Below are 20,410 nucleotides of genomic sequence, written 5' to 3' on the forward strand. Positions count from 1 at the left end.
ACCCATGTTTTTCACGAGCCAGTTAGAGGGAAGTGAGTTTTCAATTCTTTAGAATAATTAACATGAACCACCAATGACAACACTGTCAGAGCTGTTTGGTGTCACTGCAATGACATGCTGTCAGTGATAAAGAAGAGAATATTGTTCCATTACAAGGGCTCTTTTCTGGAATGTGTCAGCCGACATTAGAGGAAGAGATTCCTGAAGGGAAGATTGGAACCGGTGAGTTCAGGTCATACAAGACATACTAAGCGCAAAGGACAGGATATATAGGTCCAACATAACCTGGGACAAACGTATGAAGGGGTGAATGTCTGAGGAAAGCAGTGTGAAGGGGTGAATGTCTGAGGAAAGCAGTGTGAAGGGGTGAATGTCCCAGGAAAGCAGTGTGAAGGGGTGAATGTCAGAGGAAAGAAGTGTGAAGGGGTGAATGTCTAAGGAAAGCAGGGTCATAAACACCCTCCATGGCTGGGTGATGTGAGGGGCGGGTCCTGGAGATCCAGTGTTTTCCTGCTGGGTTTTAGGACACAGTTCCAGGTACACGCCCACCTGGGCTCCCGTTTAACACACGCCCAGTGGTCACAAAGTGCTTTTACAGATACACTGCCTGATGCTACTAATACCACTTTTAACTTCTTAAGGAATGTCAGATTTGTTAACCTATTGCAAAAAAAGATTTTCATGAAATATGAAATAATTACTTAATAATAATAAATAAAGAATGTTTTTATTAAGAATTTTTAAAACCTTGTTTGAATGATGTAGAAGTATCACAACAACTAAATGGCGTGGCACTAGGCGAATACCAGTTACTAGAAATATTAATGCGAGCTGATTGGCCCATTGGCTAATCCTTCTTTAGAGCACTGATTGGCTGCCCCAGTACTATGACGTCATACTCTGACATTTGTTGAATGTTCTTTTTATATTATAAGATTGAGTTGGGGTTGTCTGAATGCTTTTCAAATCTATGAGTTGGTCCTAAATATTACTAAAAAGTCAACAACATTATTTGGGTTTTGAGTTGCCAGAAAATATTAATATTTTATATATGTTTAAAAGTTTTTTTTTTTCTGGACAGTTACTTTAGAAAATCTTACTATGAGCCTAAGTTCTTATGCACACAGCAGGGCAACACACACACACACACACCTTAAATGACAGGAACAGAAAAACTTCACTGATTAAAATATTACATTCTACATTACAGATTTACTCCCCCACTATGTGATATTTTTGGTGATGGAAAAGGCAGAGATGAACATCAGAGTGGTTTTCAAGCGCAGTATCTCAGGGAACTTTTTTAACTTTCAACATCCTCAGAGCTCTGCATGCTATAGTGCAAGACAAGAAAACTGGGCTCAGAGACACCCTAAAGACTGCAGCGACTGAGAGAAAAGTTTCACTTCTGAAGCGATGAGCAAAAATCCTCTCATACAATCAGGATCATGTTTCTTCACTTCTCTGGTTGCATCCAACTTTTGCTTTGGCAATCCATGACATGCTTTGTATGCATGCACATGCGTACTCACAAGCACATATTGCTGTGTCCTCTCCAAAAAAACACTGTAAAAGATGTGAAACCCAGTGCGGTTTCTACATAACAGTGGGAGAGCTAGGTTGATAAGGACCAGGGAACAACATGGATGATGGTGTTATGGTGAAAGGTCAACACACACACCTCACATTTTACTATCCGTGTGGGGACCCCATTGTTATTCCAATTCATAATGACATCTTCCCAAACCTGAGGATTAAAAACAGAGGATGAACCCATGATAAAGATGTCAGCAGATACCTTTAGCTGTTATTCTTAACACATCACCTGATGGAGATATCAATGTTTTGTCACTTTCATGCAAATGCAGCTTCTGTGACACTTCTGACATTAACAAATTCAAATTAAATCCTAGAAAATGTCTCTTTCAATATATTGTAACCACAAAAGACTGGATACACATTTAGTAAATAGAGTATTAGACTTAAAGTAAAGTATTAGACTTAATATTTAAAAAAAACGATTAATACGAAAGCACAGTTGGTAGTAAAAAAAAGACATTAAAAAAAGTACTTTTTAAAGCAAACTGGCAATATCGATTATGACATTCTGTGCCTATTATCGTCCGATACAGATTGGTAGTCAATATATCGGTGCATTCCTACCAAAAAACCTAACGTTAACAATAAACCAAACCACTATTCCTAAGCCTAACACTAGTTTAACATGCCCCCACAAGGTCAAACTGTCCTCGTTTTATTATTCCTGTAGGGATTTTGTTTCCCACAAATACGAAAGAGTAAAACCTGGGCACAGGGACAAAACAAAGTGGATTCAGACTATAGGTCTCAAAACCCACCCCTCTACCAAGACAAAACTCCAGTAAATAACATATGGAATAACCTTGGTACCCTCCTGGGTCTTTAGGGGTAGCGGGGTGGGGGTGGGGGGGTCTGGCCTCTCTGACGTCTGTAGGCACGCCACAGAGAGGTGAGCTGTCACCCCCCGTTACAATCACTGCCGCTGCTACGCAAGAGGGAGGGAGGCAGGGCTGAAAGGAGGGGAGAAAAGATGGCTCCTCGCTAACCGCCATCCAGAGCCCATCCCCGGGCCAGCAGACCAAGGTCCCCTGGGACTGGCTCGCACGCTAAAATACAAACACTTCTCAGCGATTATAGAAGGGGTTGTGTATGAACGGAGTTAGAGGGTCGGTGTGTAACAGTGTGCAGTGCGTGTGTGTGTGTGTGTGTGTGTGTTAGTGTGGCAGGGCTGAGCGAGCAGAATACGGGAGATGTGGGAGAGAAAAAGTAGGCGTTTTTTTCTTACCAAAACCGTCGTAGAGAGCGAGAGGGAGGGAGAGGAGGATGATGAACGTTTGGGAGGGCAGTGGAAAGCGCCAGACAAAGTGCCGTGACGGTGTGGGGGGAGAGGGCTGGCCGGGGGGGGGGGCTCATCTAATGCAGTGCACTACAGTTGTATTAGTATCATGTAACATACACAGACAATCACAGTGAGGTACCAGACACAGTGGTCCAATAGACAAAGTAGCTGGCTTAGACACCAAGCACCGGGCCATCCCCACTTCCACAATGTCGCCCCCAAGATGACACCCCAGGAGACGGCCCAGCCTCTATTTAATCATCCGTTTTATTGGCTGACTATAAAATGGGGCTGTTGCTGGCCTGGGGTCCAGTGACATGCTGGACACTGAGGTAAAAAGTAGAGTCTAACACAGTCTAACATGTAGAGACGGGGCAAGTTTTGGGTATCCAGTTTAAAACGACATGTAGCGGAATGGACCGTAGACAGAAACGGTAGTGATGCAAATCGATGTTAAGAAGAGCAGATTGTGTCATCGTAGCCATCTCATTTATCATGAAAGGTTGGGTCATGAGTTTGGTACCGACAGGTTACCGCCAACTAACCCTAGCTAGTGTCAACTACCTAGGCAAAAGTTATCAAGAGAAAATATCAGAACCAATTTAATATTGTCAAAAAATAATATCGCAACACGCTACTGTAGACATACTGTCCCTTATTAGGTAACAGTAGTCTGAACCATTCTGCTGAATGATACAACCCACCGAGGGAAATGTAATGTACACCCAAAAAAGGTTCTGGAATTAGAAGAGCTTCTCTGACAATCAGGTCATCCTTCGAGGTCACAAATAGCTCGGAACAGAGGTTTTCAGTCCTGTGTTCCTACCTGGTGGTTAATAACGGGCCTGAATCAGTGTGAAATGAGGAGAGGATGGAAAAACCACACCGTTTCAGGCTTTCAGGAACACAGTTCAACAGACCTGGATTAGATGAACAACCGACTGTCCCTTCCCTGACTCCAAAATGACATCATTATTAATGATTCAACAAACAAATCATAAAGCCATGCCAGGAAACGGCCACTGGTGTCCTGGACCAGGGCAGGTCTTTGTTTGGCTGAGCTGCAGTGTGGTGCTCCAGTCTGCTCCTCTGGTCCCAGCGCCCTTGTCACTCATCATCACTCACTCTCATTTGGGACAAAAGACCAGTTTGTCAAAGGGACACACACTGGAGATCACAACACCATCCTATGCAACCACCAGCGTGCGCATGCACACACACACACACGGCCCAAAACACTCCCGACCCCTTCAACATACACCAAAAAAAGCAGTGCCTCCCCCGCCCCCCCCCCCAAAAAAAACTTTTCTTTTGAAGTTTGAGGGGGCTGTCCCAAACTCTCATTTGGGCCCCTGAATAATCTAGTGGCTGTAATTAAAGTCTATTCAGGGTTCATCTAGAGCTTTTCTAACTGTCCCCCATCATCTGCTCGGGCCCTTTCAATGGCCACCTGTGACCTCAGAGAGGAAAGGGGACACAGGACATCGTAAAATTCACGACCACTAACAGATTCAGGTCCACAGTCGCTCTTCCCGGCTCAATCTCACTCAATGAGCACTGGTTTATATAGCTATCACATGTTTAAGTTGTTAAGAGAAGGCGCTTTTCTAAATTGACCTGACTACACCCAAGCGTATTCAGACTGAGTGGTAAAGAGAGTGCCAGGGTGATGAAGCAGACCAGGAGAGGAACCACACAAAGGGCCCAGATGGTTTCCTTTGGAAACCAATGAGCTCAGCACATTGTGGTATTGACAAACAAACAACGGATGAGATATTAAAGCACTGATGTGTTGGACTGCAATACAAGAGACCGGGATGAATCATCCGTTTTATCAAAAATGCATGTGTTCATACTTAAGTGTAATATTTACTGTGCGGTTACAGAAGCTATACATCCTGCAGTGAAGTTTTACTCTAATAATCACAATTTGACAAGGGTAATTATGAGGTAGTCCATCCACACAGCTAACGCTCGGCCGAGGAAGCGGATCTAACTCTCTGTCCACCAATCCTTCAGAGTTGGCTAGAGAAACAAAACAGGTCTATTATGAAGGCTCCAAACTAGACGTTATTTTAGCCACATTTTTGCTGGCTGGCTGAACATGACCAAAATAAACACACACCTCTGCATTCACGCACGCCAGCACGCGCACACACACGTACGCACACATGCACGTACGTACGCACACACACACGTGCACACACGCGCACGCACACACGTGTGCACACACACACGTGCACACACGTCCAAACACATGCACGCACACACGTGTGCACACACATGTGCAAACACACACACACCCCACACACCCCACATACACACCACACACACACCACACACACACACACCACACACACACAACACACACACCACACACACACCACACACACACCCTTCTGACCCCTATTCACACTGTGCAGTGTGAGTGTGGGAAAATTATTTTTAGGGTAGAAACAGAGAGCATTTCTGGGCTTCGACTCTCCTGCTTCGGATCAACATTCCACCTTTGAACGGCTCCGACTTTGGATGTTTGTGCCGATGATGACACATTTCTCCTTTACTCTAAGGACGGAAAACTTTTAGGGGGAGGCTCTGGGGTGTGGGGGATTACTTTTTGGGAAGTAGCATTCCCAGTGTGTTGACCAGGCCCAATGGGGTCACAGACAGACTCATGGTTAGAGTGCGGGCCAGTAATCACAAGGCAGCTGGTTTGAATCCCTGAGCCGACGGGTAAGATATTCTACTGGTAACAGACAAGAAACTGTAGGATTAGATATGAAGATATTTAATCCCAGAGATTAGATATGAAAATCCACAATAATTTCTGCAGTTTCAATTTGGTTTAAGTAATTTGGTGTTAGTTAATTTTCCTCCACTCATTAATAAATATAAAAATACATAAAAATAAATCTATATTTATTTTAAACACAGCCCTGAACACAGCCCACGTGGCAGAGCGGAACTTAAAGCACAGTGATACCACATTCAGATCCCGAGGGCATCCAGACCAAAGCCCACAGCAGCAGTATTAAACTTTAGCACCCCAGTCACTACCATCACGTACATTCAGGGATTTCATGTTACCCTCCCCCATAACCGCGGGCGTCGCTACCCAACACACAAACACACACACACCCCTTCCCCGCGAACAACCAATGACCCATAGCCCGTTCGTCGTAGTAACATTCTAATCGGAGTTGAAGTTAGCCATGATCGTTTAATCTGGTTTGAACTGAGTCTGCCCCAGCTAGCCTGGCATAATTTAATGTATGGTGAACGGCTGCCGCACCCGGGTAAGGATTCCGTGGTAACGGACGGAACAGCTTCCCTTCCAGGGCCGGCTCAGGCTGACCACTGCCTTACACCGCATGGCAGGAGGGAGGCCGCGACGTCTCACTGGGTTACAGTTCACCCGCTTTGTTTCTCTACCTGCTGTTTGGGATGGGTTTGTTTTGCGGAGGCTGGACGTAGAGGCTGGACGTAGGGCAAAATGTCTGGCCACACTCCCGATCAAATCCTCGTTCTGGGAATCGGAGACTAGAACTGTGAACTCTAATCCCGTCCCTTCTTTGGGGACTCTCGGAAAAACAAGTAAATTAGTTTCACCCAGGGCCCTCTCTGAACTCTAAACATCAAATGTTTCCACGACAAAACAAAAAGAATCTCCCTCATCATCTGTCAATCTATAATTTATACATATATAAATATACACACACACATAAATATATATATATATATATATAGAGAGAGAGAAAATGTATGTCTAAGGTCTTACTGACCAATAGGAGCCCTCTGGCCATGCTGATATCTACGGATGTTGGAATACCAACGATTGGATCAACTGGCAGCGGACTGGAGAGCTGATGTCACCTCACTGTCCTAGACAGACAAATAGATGTCTACTTTGGGGAGTGTTCACGTAGACACAGGCACACACACTCCCATGCACACTCGCACACACATGCGCACACACTACAGTAGCCTATTGTACCCACAGACACCGTTAGCCAGTCTTACCTAAACTCTGTAAGGAACGGTCTCTCAACACACTCGCGGAATGGACAAAGAACTGCTGAATTATGAATGCAGATCAGATGTATGTTGTGAATATTTCCCCATTGGTAAGTGTTCGCGTGCCACGTACTGGCCCACACCGAGCCAAAGCACCAACTGAACACACACACACCTTGGCCCAAAAACACAGTAGGGCCTGTGCGCTATGACAGAAAGAGGAAGAGTATCAATTATTTACTTGGAATATTATTCAAAGTCTGGTAATCCGCTTGTGATGAAGGCTACCGTTCATTTGGCTGATCTATTGGAAATGGGACGAGTTCTTGTGTTTTGATTTTGTTTGTGTTTTGATTTTTTATTTGCCAGTCTGGCTCATGGGATTTTAGCAGATTTCTTTCTTCCTTTGTAATTAACTGTCTAACAAAGTTATCTGCTGGGATGGGTGCAATGTTAAATTAATACATTTTTAAGTAATATCCACCCAGCCTGGATGACAGTTTCAATACTACTCTGTATAACCTAGCACAGGGACATAGAGAGACAATATGCACTGTACCCGGAAAGTAAAAATACAGACCTCTCTCTCCAATCAACTTTCTCTACTGCTTCTTTCCATTTTCCTCATTATTATCTCTCATTTGAAGTCAAAATACAGTTAAATGTGAATGGCGCTATTGGCACGGGAAACATGTGTTGACACCAGCAAAGCAAGTGTGAAAAAAAACATAATGAACAATGTCAGTGAGAAAGAAAAAGTTAAAAATCTTTGTAATCTTTCTCCACTGCTCTCATAGCACTCTCTCAGTCTCTCTCTCAGTCTCAGTCTCTCTCTCAGCTAGTTTAGAGCCTCTGAAGAGGAGCCCTCATTTTAATTAAACCTGACCCTAAAATCACTTAACAGCTCCTCACTGCATCCGCCTCCCTCTTTCCTCGGTCCCCACCCCTCAGTTCACCTCCTCCCTCATAGGTCCATTAACACGCCTCCCTCGGCACCCCTGGCCTTAAACATTGGCCCGGGGAGGGGGGGAGGGGGGGGGGGGCAACAAGACGATTTTCTAAAGACATTTTGAGGCCATGCCATGGGACATTAGCCCACACTCTCCACCCTCAAGAGTCACTCTCATCTTAAGCCTCCTTTCATCACTCCTTATTTCTGAGAACCTCTTTATCTCCTCTACGCCAGGGGGACATTAACCCATATCTCACTTCCCCTGGGCCGCTCCCCATCATCTCCTGCCCGAACTTCTAGTTCTCTCGTTCCTCTTTGCTCTAGACCCCAAAAAGTGGAGCTGAAAAACAACAAAAACCCAAAACACTGAACGAGTGTCAGGATTATAAATGCACCCCCAGACAGGATCTGACCTCCCCCACAGGGGCCTCCCCTGTCTCCCGACCATAAGACAAGAGTGATTTGACACAAATATCCAACTCTAACACCGTAGCTGACCCCTCACCTGTCAACCCGACCCCACCACGGCACTCTGGAGTCGTTGTCAGTCTGAGGGGTCACAGAAGGGTAAATGGAGCTTAATTGGGTTACTACCATTCTTCCGAGCTATCTCAGGTAAGCTGAGCAACCTGCATTTTCAGAGGAACGCCTGACGTGCGACTTTGTGCAAATAACACAAGTCTGTCTGAGAGCCCTGTGTGTTTGGAGGAGTGTGTGTATTTCTGTCTGTGTGCGAACATGTGCGTGAGTGTGTTTCAATCTGGTTTTGACACCTCGGTATCTACCTGCTTAGACAGGGCCATGGGTTAAATCAGCCCTGAGGCATCGTGAGTAATGATTGTTAACCGCCAGCTGAACTCTTTGGGACTGTGGTGGTGGACATGGCAACCCAATCACGGAACCATTGAAACCACTGAGTCCAAAACCACTGAGTCCACCAGCCTGGCCACGCACCCGGGTAATGTTTCTAAGGATATTTTTGACAACCTTTAGGTCCTGTGAAAGCAGAGGCCAGAATAGGATCCGCAGAAAACCCAAAACACTAAACATTGTTAGAACAAAACAGTCCGAAACATTCAATGTAGAACAACTGCAATACGGTAGAGAACCCAGCCGGTGTCAATTACATGTTGAATCAGCGAGTGACGAAACAAAATGGAATTACCCCCTAAAACACATTGGGCGCAGGCACGGTTGCGTGTTACAAAGGCGCTAACCCACACACGAAACAGAAGATTCCGAGCTGCGGTTTGGAACGATAGTCGGTGCTTCGTTGCTTTGAAAGGTGGTTATGACGTGCAGCTATTGCTATCCTGTTTGACCTCACTGGTGAGGGCCAGAGCTGTCAATCACCTGTCAGAGATGCTTGTCAAATATTAATAGAGCTATAGACAGAGAGAGAGAGAGAGGAGAGGTGGAGAGGAGAAATATACTTTGAAAAAGTCAGACGCAGAGACGGGGACAGAGAGACAGAACATTACAACAGCGGTAAGACAAAGAGTGTGTAACGCTGAAGGCAGAACGTAGAGAACAGAGAACCTTTAATAAAAGAACTCACAAATACACATTGAAACAGAAACAATACTACAGTGGCACGGGAACCTCGCAATGACCGACAGCAAACACAGGGGGCAGAAGGCACTTAAATAGGGACAGTGGCCAGGAATACAGGACCATAACAACAGACAGGTATCTGCGCTCGGAATGAGGGAGAGCGTGTTGGTTGTCACTGGCAGGGCAGGCCTGACATGCCGAGAAGTGAAGGAGTCGGAGAAAGAGATATAACATTCGAAATGCCTTTATCCATTTTAAAACATGTTTAATGCCTACTGAAAACTGAAAAAAATCGATGATCTTTTTTGTATTTTTTATCATAGGTTCTTTAATAAAGAAAACGTAAAAACAAATGTTTCATAAACGTTGAAACCCTTAAATATAAAGGAGGAGAGAGAGAGAGAAGAAGGTGAGAGAAGATATGGGGAGGGGTAGGAAAACTGAGAGAGTTGATGAGAGGAAGGTACGAGAGGTAAGAAACAGAGTCAGAGATGCAGGCAGCTGTAGGGGAGAGAAGGAGTGCCAGGAGGTGGAGTAACAGGAAGAGGTGGTGTACCAGGAGGAGGTGGTGCGCAGTTACTCCTCTCACTGTAGTGATCTGTCATCTCTGTGTGGGCTGAGAACCCCTTCACTCTCTCACCTGCCAATCAACAGTCCTTCCAGACCGTTGACCAATGGGTCACAGCCATGTCGAGACAGGCCGACAGAACGCAAACATACACACACGCAGGCAAGGAGGTGGTCACACGCGCACACACACACACCTGGGTCGAGGCAGTGAGTCAGCAGAAATGGCCGCCGACACCCTCCACGCATCGCCCAGAATGCCATGCACTAACAGTCGGCTGCCAATCACAGTGTGGGCAGGGAGCGGGGAGCGGTACGTAAAAGGCGGGAATAAGACAGCTTATCCGTTCTTTGATTGGCGTGATGGGTGACGGGTGACGGGGTGAAAGACATCCTCTGGAACCGATCACCACCGGTGACTGACACTTCATATTGTGTGTCGGCTTATGTCAACATGTGTTGTACCCAGTAGGAAGAAGCCTTCGGCGTTCCCCTCCGCCTTTTCTCCCACTCTTACATAAGAGGACTGGCTGTCATTCCCAAGACAACCACACGCAGTGCCCTCACAGATGGAGCCCCCACACCCCGCGTGCCGCCTGGAGCAGCGGAACACAAGCTCCCTACGGAGCGCGCAGCTCCACTAAGGACGACCGCCTCAACTTCTACGGGCCCCACGAACGTACAGCCAACTGGGCTTTCTCTGTCGGGGGGGGAGAGGGAGGGGAGGGGTGGAGACAGTGTGATAAAGGTTGACTAGGGAGATGAGCCCCTCCCACTCCCTCTTGCCGCCAATCAGAGACAATGGGTTCCCTGAGTAACCCTTAACGGGACAGCGTGTGACGGTAATAGTAAGATAATAACATGGTAATAACATGGTAATGACGGGGTAATGAGGGCCAATGATGAGTCCATCGGAAGAGCCACTGAGAAATGGACAACAGTTAGTGTGTGTGTGTGTGTGGGTGTGCGTGTGTGTGGGTGTGTTTGTGGCAAAAGAGCATGAGTAAGAGTGGAAGGTGACTGCACTTTAGAGCTGGATTGGGGTATCTTGGGGGGGGGGGTCAAAGAGGCGGAGGAGACAGACATTGAGGGGCCCTTAATGGAGTGGCCAGCTAAAGAGGCCAGAGGGTCAGGGAAGGGGCAGAGAGGGGTGGGGTTGGGGGCTTGAGATTAGGGGAGTAAAGATGTAAATGGTGTGTGTGTGTCTGTGTATTAGCAAAGTCACAGCACCAACGCCAGAAGAGTTAAAGTAGGATACTGCATATGTACAATAGACTGAAAATGGGCACTTGGTTGTTCTTGTGGCAGTGGGGTTTCCTGAAGTTGAAACAGAACCGGCCTGACAGAGCCAATATCATACGTCCCAAAGGACCGCCTGACAGGACAACAGCCCAAAGGACCGCCCGACAGAACCACATCCCATGGACACGCATTTATTCAACCCAAACACCAAAAACATGACACAATGTCTGCTCTCATCCTCATTTTCTAATGGTCTGCCTGGGTCATTTTCAATTCTCAAGTCGGAGTAGTGTCAGTTACTGCTGAAGTATTACACAACCGTCATTTACCAAGGTATGATTAGGAACTAGTAAGCTCCTCGTAACTGCGGTTACATCTGTCAACCACGCAAGCGACCCATAAACTTGACATGTCTCACTTTCCAGAGTTGTTGTTGCACTGGAAATCCTAGTGAAATCCTAGTGAATCCTAGTGAAATCCTAACACGAGTAGCTGGCTGTTGAGGCAGGTAATTCAAACAATCAAATTCAATTCAATTCAATTCACGGATTTCATGATGCCCTTTTTAAATCAGCAGCTGTCAGTGTGCTTTTACAGACAGCCTGGCTGAAACCCCAATCGCAAGCAACAACAGAGTTGATGCACAGTGGGGTTTTCTCCGTTTAAATATGTGCTTGAATCAGTTCATCGGGAAGACAGAGAGACAGTGTTGTCCAGCACCAGAGGGATGTGACCTGAGGCTGTTTTGTTAGGTGGTTTATGTAACCTCACGCTCCGAAGGGTCGTCCAGGCAACAAAGGCATACCTCAATGGTGAACTGCTTCCTCTTGAGTTTAAAGGCCAAGTCCTTGTTGTCAGGCAGGTCACACACCAGGCAGTTTAGATGGGGCACCTGACACACATTTAGCAGACCTGGTAGGACGTTGGGCAGAGAGACAAATTAAGAACAAATTAGGATGAAGAACAAATTACATTTCCTTATTTCCTTCTATTTGCCTCTACTGATATGGAAACTTGTAAAAGTTTTACATCCACCAGTCACTAGTATATTTAGTTACACCTCTCATGACCATTTTAGACTATTTGGATACACCCCTTATGACCAATGTAGACTATTTGGATACACCCCTTATGACCAATGTAGACAATTTGGATACACCCCTTATGACCAATGTAGACTATTTAGATACACCCCTTATTCCCACTGTAGACTATTGGGATTACATCCCATATTCCCACTGTAGACTATTGGGATTACATCCCATATTCCCACTGTAGTCTATTGGGATTACATCCCTTATTCCCACTGTAGACTATTGGGATTACATCCCATATTCCCACTGTAGACTATTGGGATTACATCCCATATTCCCAATGTAGACTATTGGGATTACATCCCATATTCCCACTGTAGACTATTGGGATTACATCCCTTATTCCCACTGCAGACTATTGAGATACAACCCTTATGAACCAAAATAAATTATAATTGCCAGATAGTTCACAGCTATAATCGCAGTAATAAACCTGCGATTAGGATTAGGAGGGAAGGAGGAACAGGACAAATACAAGTTAGCAATGCCCCCCCATGGAAGAAGGGACTTGTGTTTTACCTGTCCCTCCCTGTCTATTTCTATCTCTCCCAATCAGTAGCTGCACGACTGAGCACTTGAAGCATCCAGGCAACATTTGGGAATTCCTACAATGAGGCTGAACATGAAAAAACAGACTCCTATTTCAAAGTAACTGCCTAGGTGACTATAATTCACTGGAACTACAGTGGGGAGAACAAGTATTTGATACACTGCCGATTTGGCAGGTTTTCCCACTTACAAAGCATGTAGAGGTCTGTAATTTTTATCCTAGGTACACTTCAACTGTTAGAGATGGAAACTAAAACAAAAATCCAGAAAATCACATTGACATGAGTATTTGATACATCAGAAAAGCAGAACTTAATATTTGGTACAGAAACCTTTGATTGCAATTACAGAGATCATACGTTTCCTCTAGTTCTTGACCAGATTTGCACACATTGCTGCAGGGATTTTAGGCCACTTTCGGGGCTGTCGCTGGGCAATACAGACTTTCAGCTCCCTCCAAAGATGTTCTATTGGGTTCAGGTCTGGAGACTGGCTAGGCCACTCCAGGACCTTGAGATGTTTCTTACGGATCCACTCCTTAGTTGCCCTGGCTGTGTGTTTCGGGTCGTTGTCATGCTGGAAGACCCAGCCACGACCCATCTTCAATGCTCTTACTGAGGCAAGGAGGTTGTTGGCCAAGATCTCGCGATACATGGCCCCATCCATCCTCCCCTCAATACGGTGCAGTCGTCCTGTCCCCTTTGCAGAAAAGCATCCCCAAAGAATGACGTTTCCACCTCCATCCTTCACGGTTGGGATGGTGTTCTTGGGGTTGTACTCATCATTCTTCTTCCTCCAAACATGTCGAGTGAAGTTTAGACCAAAAAGCGCTGTTTTTGTCTCATCAGACCACATGACCTTCTCCCATTCCTCCACTGGATCATCCAGATGGTCATTGGCAAACATCAGACAGGCCTGGACATGCGCTGGCTTGAGCAGGGGGACGTTCCGTGCGCTGAAGGATTTTAATCCATGACGGCGTAGTGTGTTACTAATGGTTTTCTTTGAGACTGTGGTCCCAGCTCTCTTCAGGTCATTGATCAGGTCCTGCTATGTAGTTCTGGGCTGATCCCTCAACTTCCTCATGATCATTGATGCCCCACGAGGTGAGATCTAGAATGGAACCCCAGACCGAGGGAGATTGACCGTCATCTTGAACTTCTTCCATTTTCTAAAATTGCGCCAACAGTTGTGGCCTTCTCACCAAGCTGCTTGCCTATTGTCCTGTAGCCCATCCCAGCTTTGTGCAAGTCTACAATTTTATCCCTGATGTCCTTACACAGCTCTCTGGTCTTGGCCATTGTGGAGAGGTTGGAGTCTGTTTGATTGAGTGTGTGGACAGGTGTCTTTTATACAGGTAACGAGTTCAAACAGGTGCAGTTAATACAGGTAATGAGTGGAGAACAGGAGGGCTTCTTAGAGAAAATCTAACAGGTCTGTGAGAGCCGGACTTCTTACTGGTTGGTAGTTGATCAAATACTTATGTCATGCAATAAAATGCAAATTAATTATTTAAAAATCATACAATGTGATTTTCTGGATTTTTGTATTAGATTCCATCTCTCACAGTTGAAGTGTACCTACGATAATAATGACAGACTTCTACATGCTTTGTAAGTAGGAAAACCTGCAAAATCGGCAGTGTATCAAATACTTGTTCTCCCCACTGTATATGTGTGTGTGTATGTGCGTGTTATAGAACTTTCTGTACATCAATTTGAATGTTTCCTATATTAAGTCAAAGGTGTTCACCAATGATTGTTTTAGATGGAAGGCTTTGTTAGAAAATAAATAGCTTCACTTTTCATAGGAAGAGACTCCCTGCCTCCATCTCTCTGTGCCTTTCTCCCCCTCACAGCCTCTCCCACTCTCCCTCCATCTCTCCCTGCCTTTCTCCCCCTCACAGCCTCTCCCACCCTCCCTCCATCTCTCCCTGCCTTTCTCCCTCCATCTCTCCCTGCCTTTCTCCCGCTCACAGCCTCTCCTACCCTCCCTCGCTCCCTAAAGTGACATTTTCATAAAACTGAAAAGTAGAGGCAGGGATGGTACAAAAGGAGAGAGATAAAGAGAGAGAGGGATAGGGAGCAAGGGAAGGAAAAGAAAAAGAGGGGGATGGTGGTTCTCTTCTCCGTACACTTGGATGATTTCCTATTGCCTGATTTGCTGTGACAGGCATCCCAGCATGCTTTGAGCAGCCCTGAACTGCTGCTACAAACACACACACACACATACACACAGGCTTACACACACAGACATGTATATATACACACACACACACACACAACTCAAATGCATACACACTGATAATCGACCATCAAAACATAATCAGACATTTGACATTTCTTAAAGTGACGCTGTACACTACACCTTCTTACAGGTCAAATACTTCTTTAAAAAATAGGGTTCAAATCCTCAGGTAGACTGTATGTTTCACTGATACGTGTTCGTGTGAGGTGGTTGAACACCAACCCAAATAAAAACAACGGCAGTCTGCCTACGCCGGAACAGGAGACGAGCTTAACTATGGGACATGGAAGAATGTAAATAAAATATGGTGTTGGAGAATAAACCAAAAGATAACATTTGATGGCCTCATTACTTAGCCATTTGTACGCCACCTAACCAGAGGAGGAGAGCGGGAGAGGGAGAAAGAGGGAGAAAGAGGGAGAAAAAAAACAGGGAAAAAGAGCAAGAGAGAGGCATGACTAAAAATACCTCCCTCGCTTGAACTGACCTTTATGTGTGGGAGGGAGAGTGTGAGTGAGTGATGGAGAAAGGGAGAGGGAATGTGTATGAGAGATACAGAGGAACGGAGAGGCAGACAGAGGAACGGCGAGACAGACAGAGGAACGGCGAGACGGACTGAGGAACAGAGAGACGGACAGAGAAACAGAGAGACAGAGGAACAGAGAGACAGAGGAACAGAGAGACAGAGGAACAGAGAGACAGAGGAACAGAGAGACAGAGGAACAGAGAGACAGAGGAACAGAGAGACAGAGAAAAACTGAGAGAGAGTGAGAGAGACAGATGAACAAAGAGCACGCGAGAGACAGAGAAGAATCTTAAAGGGATGAAATAGAGTGAGATCAAAGAAGGATAGAGAGAGCTGAATGACTTGTTCCCCTCCATCCTGTTACTGGGTCTTGTCCTCCATGTATGTGCAGACTACCCTCCTATCCATGTAGAGAGAACACGAGATAGAGTGAGACGGTGTGAATATCGATTCCCCAGCGTCGGTCCACTCTGCTCTGCTCCAGGCCTCAGGGGAATGGGACTGGGGTTGTGTGCGTGTGTATGTGTGGAATGAAAAAGGGTGAGGGAGGGGGGAGAGAAGAGCTCTGCTGGGGGGTGAGAGGGGAGCTGGGGGAGGGGAGCGGCGTGGCAGCTGAATCCCCCTCGGCCTGTCTAGTGAGAAGCACGTCTGATTGAGCAGCTACACACTAACAAGCCCTGACAGCCTAGGTTGTCCTGCAAGGGGCCGGCCAGCGCGCGTGCTCACGCACGGACGGATGCGCGCGCGCGCACGCACAAACACATGCACGCCTACCCTCAGACCTCGTCCTAATGCCCTGGCCTTGTTGTGCGAGTGTCTTACCATGGTAATCTTTGTACAGGGGGTTGGTCTCCCTCTCTGAGCCTCTAAATGACTCTAGAGCGACGGCCGTGTCACACAACCTGGTTATTCTGCCCATCAGAGCTTTATTCTGTAGGGGAGAGATGGAGAGAGGGGGCGAGAGAGGAAGAAAGAGAGAGGGGGAGAGAGATGGAGAGAGAGAGAGAGAAAAAGAGAGAGGGAGAGAGATGGAGAGAGAGGGGAAAGAGAGAGAAGCGTGAACACAGGTAATTAAAAACCTCCTGACAAATCATCAGTGCCAAAATTAAATTAGGTCATCGCAACCCATCTCCAGGTCCTCACTGCCTGCAGATGGGGTGAGGAGGTTAAGGGGGAGATGTGGAGAAAGGGGGGAGGCGTTAGGCGGGTCACATGGAAAAAGGTGTGGGGGGGGGCGGCTGAAGGTAAACACTAGGACAGCAAAGAAGAGATGCCGAAGTGCATCTACGTACCATAGAAACACACAGACGAGGAGATGGGGAGGGACACACCTACCCTGACAACACACACAATATGGAAGGGGGGAGGGCGAGGGGAGAGAACGGCTTGAGGAAGAGGGCTCCCCCTGCTGGTCAGGCTTCTCAGTCCTGACAGGAGAGGAGAAACAGAACGAGTGGAAGACAGAAAGAGGAAGAGAGGGGACGTAGGGAGAGAGTCATCCATTATTCATCCATCCAACCTCTTAAATCATTCACATCATCCTCTCTGTGTAGGCTGCCATCTCCTAATGCAGTTTTCATGCCCGCATGTCTTTTCATCCTTTCTTTTTCTTCCTTCTTTTCATTTGTGTCCTACTTTTAAAGTGTGCACGTCCCCCAGTGAGGGCTTGGGGCACTTACGGGCGGAGGTCAGCCACACACTGCAATTAAACCCGGGGTAAGAGTTTGGCTGATGAAGGCCAACTAAACACAATCTCCGGGTGGATTTGCCACAAACAAAAACATTCCAAAACACCTGCAAGCCGTCCAGATCATGTCGATCCACAGCGATCTGTGGAAAGATCTGATTATTCTCTCTCATGCATGTGAATGCACACGCGCGCACACGTACACATGAACGTATGTTAAACCTATACATGAATGATTTTCATCCACCAATGCTTTTCTAAACATGAACGCCTCACGAGCTATGACCAACTGTTGTAACCAATCAGAAGCCTGCTTTTTTTTTTACTTGAATGTTAAAAATAGTAAACAAAAACTGGACAGCACCAGGACAGGTTTGAAACTAACACTGACACAATGGATGGTCATCCTGGCCTGATATCCACAACTACAAACCCTAAGCTTGGTACTAAAACGGGGGTATCGAGTGCACAGGTATTGTTTTTTCCACTGATTCCCACTTCAACATCCGGCTCACATGACTTCCTTCCATAATTCATAAAGGACTGTGAAAAGAAGCAATTCAATTCTTACCTCACAGAGAACCAACTCAGAGCCAATGAGTTCATGTCCCCCGAGCCGACTGAACAACCCACATGCAAAGGCATGTAATGTTTCTATGGGCCTCATCTTTCTTCTGTACAGCCTAGGGTACTGGCACGGAAGTATATATTGGCATGGGGATATAAACTGGCATGGGGGTATAAATTGGCATGGGGGTATAAACTGGCATGGGGGTATAAATTGGGATGGGGGTATAAATTGGCATGGTGGTATAAATTGGGATGGGGGTATAAATTGGGATGGGGGTATAAATTGGGATGGTGGTATAAACTGGCATGGTGGTATAAATTGGCATGGGGGTATAAATTGGGATGGGGGTATAAATTGGGATGGGGGTATAAATTGGGATGGGGGTATAAATTGGGATGGTGGTATAAACTGGCATGGGGGTATGAACTGGCATGGGGTATAAACCGGCATGTGGGTATTCGTTGGTATTAGACTAGATAAGATTCAACTTTGTCATTAAACAGAACGAGTACAGTACAATGAAATGCAGTTAGCATCTAACCAGAAGAGGCACATGTACTTTGCAAGGCCTAGCGTCTACCTAGATGTGGGAACTTAGTAGTATTCATTGGTATGGGGGTAATTGTTGTCATGGGGGTATTTGTTGTCATGGGGGTATTTAAATGTATCTGTGTACACTCAGTTGAACACAAATGGTAATGTGCAAGAGTGTGTTAATGTGTTTGTTTGTGAGCCTGATGGTGTGTGTATGTGTGTGTTGGAAAATTGGGTGAATGTGTGTGTATATTATCGTTTGCTTACGAAAATGTTAGGGCCAGTTAACATTACACTACATTTTCTGACACATATGAAGAAAGACTTGAGACGCAACATTATTTTGTTTTGCAAAGATCTATAGCTCGAAAAGGCATCTTCTGAGGTAGCGTGCACCATATTTTCAATAGAGAGCCCCGTGAGTTTTGCAAGTATGAAGACAACTGTATAAACTGTGCGAAGACAACTGTATCAACTGTGCGACGAAAACTGTATCAACTATGCAACGAAAACTGTATCAACTGTGCGACGAAAACTGTATCAACTGTGCGACGAAAACTGTATCAACTGTGCGACAAAAACTGTATCAACTGTGCGACAAAAACTGTATCAACTGTGCGACGAAAACTGTATCAACTGTGCGACGAAAACGGTATCAACTGAGCGAAGACAACTGTATGAACAGAGCGAAGACAACTGTATGAACAGAGCGAAGACAACTATCAACGGTGCAAAGACAACAGTATCAACTGTGCGAAGAAATTATGCAAACCAAGATAAATCTGTCCAGCACAAAATTATTTCTCTTGTAAGGAACACTAGCCCTTAGGCTTGGTTAAGAAACAAGCAGTAGGAAGTGAATACAGGCTGAGCTGAACTAGGAGCATGTTTGGACTACAACAACTGTGCTTCATTTAAATAACATCTACATAATATATGTAAACACTATTAAACTGAGGCGGTGAAAGCCAAACCCCCACAACACACATAGTAACCAAGGGTCGAATTTAGATGGCTGCTCCGTCGGGTGGCCCGGGACACTGACCGGGTACATTTGGGTATATTTTGGGGGTTAAGGAGTGCGGGTGGGGGGAGTGTGTGTGATGAGTAAGGGAGACGCGGTCCTGATTAAAGTTTCAGATGGACTGTGCCGCTGAGCGGTGTGAGGAGGCTTTCAGGGAGTCCCTTTCCCTCCCTCAGTGTTTAATAATGGATAGCGCCAGCGGTCTGGCAGGTCTAGTCTAGACGGAGAAGGACCAGCTCACCAACTAACTGAAAGCAGGCCAACGCCACCCATCAGAAACACAGCCCTCTGTCCTTAATGTTTTACAATCAGGCCAGTCCATTCACACTCGCAACCACAAGAAAACAGTGCATGTACAACTCAGTAGAAGAGAGATTAGAAGGGTTTGGCGAGGCGGGCCCGAGATGGACTGTTAGTGACCACTCCCATCCGATGGAGGCATCTGTTGTCCATCCTAGCATTCGGGAAAGGGTTGGGGGTCCTGTACATCTGGTGTTTCACAGAGCTACAGTCAGTAGAAGGGATGTACTACTTCCCCTGCGGTAAATCTCAGTGACTGGCCATCTGCTCGACAAACACTAACAGGACTATGCTAGCCACATCAACAAACTGTAAACAGACAATCAAAAAGATGTACCCTCAAAACACTTCTCATCTTTCTACATCTAGACAGGTGTAGACCTGATCTAGATGGAACTGGAAAAATGCTAATGTGCACATCAACTGTACATTACAGTATAAGATACCCTCTTACTGCTTACATTTCTGACCCCTCAATAGGCTATGGTATATGAATGTTGGCAGAGTAGATACTGGGTAGTCTGTCTCTGTGTGTCACCATAACGACATACTGCTGTTCAAACTTCATGCTATTTTGCAGCCTAGATAGACACTGAAGAATAGGTTCATAATGCCAGGTCAACATGTCTGTTCTAGAGACTGTGTTTCTATGGCTGATGTGTCGGGAGAGG

General features: G+C 46.0%; 1 protein-coding gene across 3 annotated transcripts in view; it reads right to left on the bottom strand.

Annotated features, from left to right (window-relative positions):
* elp4 (elongator acetyltransferase complex subunit 4) overlaps positions 1–20,410 on the bottom strand; it is a 68,845-nt gene that overhangs the window by 20,263 nt on the left and 28,172 nt on the right. For 2 of the 3 annotated variants that reach the window (XM_010876159.4, XM_010876150.4), the window contains exons 8-9: positions 16,446–16,554; positions 12,013–12,119 (exon numbers count right to left, since the gene is read on the bottom strand). The exons of the other annotated variant lie outside the window; for it this stretch is intronic. In XM_010876159.4, coding sequence (XP_010874461.2) covers positions 12,013–12,119; positions 16,446–16,554 — 216 coding nt within the window. The remainder of the gene's footprint in view (positions 1–12,012; positions 12,120–16,445; positions 16,555–20,410) is intronic. 3 annotated transcript variants of the gene reach the window in all.

The sequence above is a fragment of the Esox lucius genome, chromosome 2 (assembly GCF_011004845.1).
Source record: "Esox lucius isolate fEsoLuc1 chromosome 2, fEsoLuc1.pri, whole genome shotgun sequence".
Classification (NCBI taxonomy): Eukaryota; Metazoa; Chordata; class Actinopteri; order Esociformes; family Esocidae; genus Esox; species Esox lucius.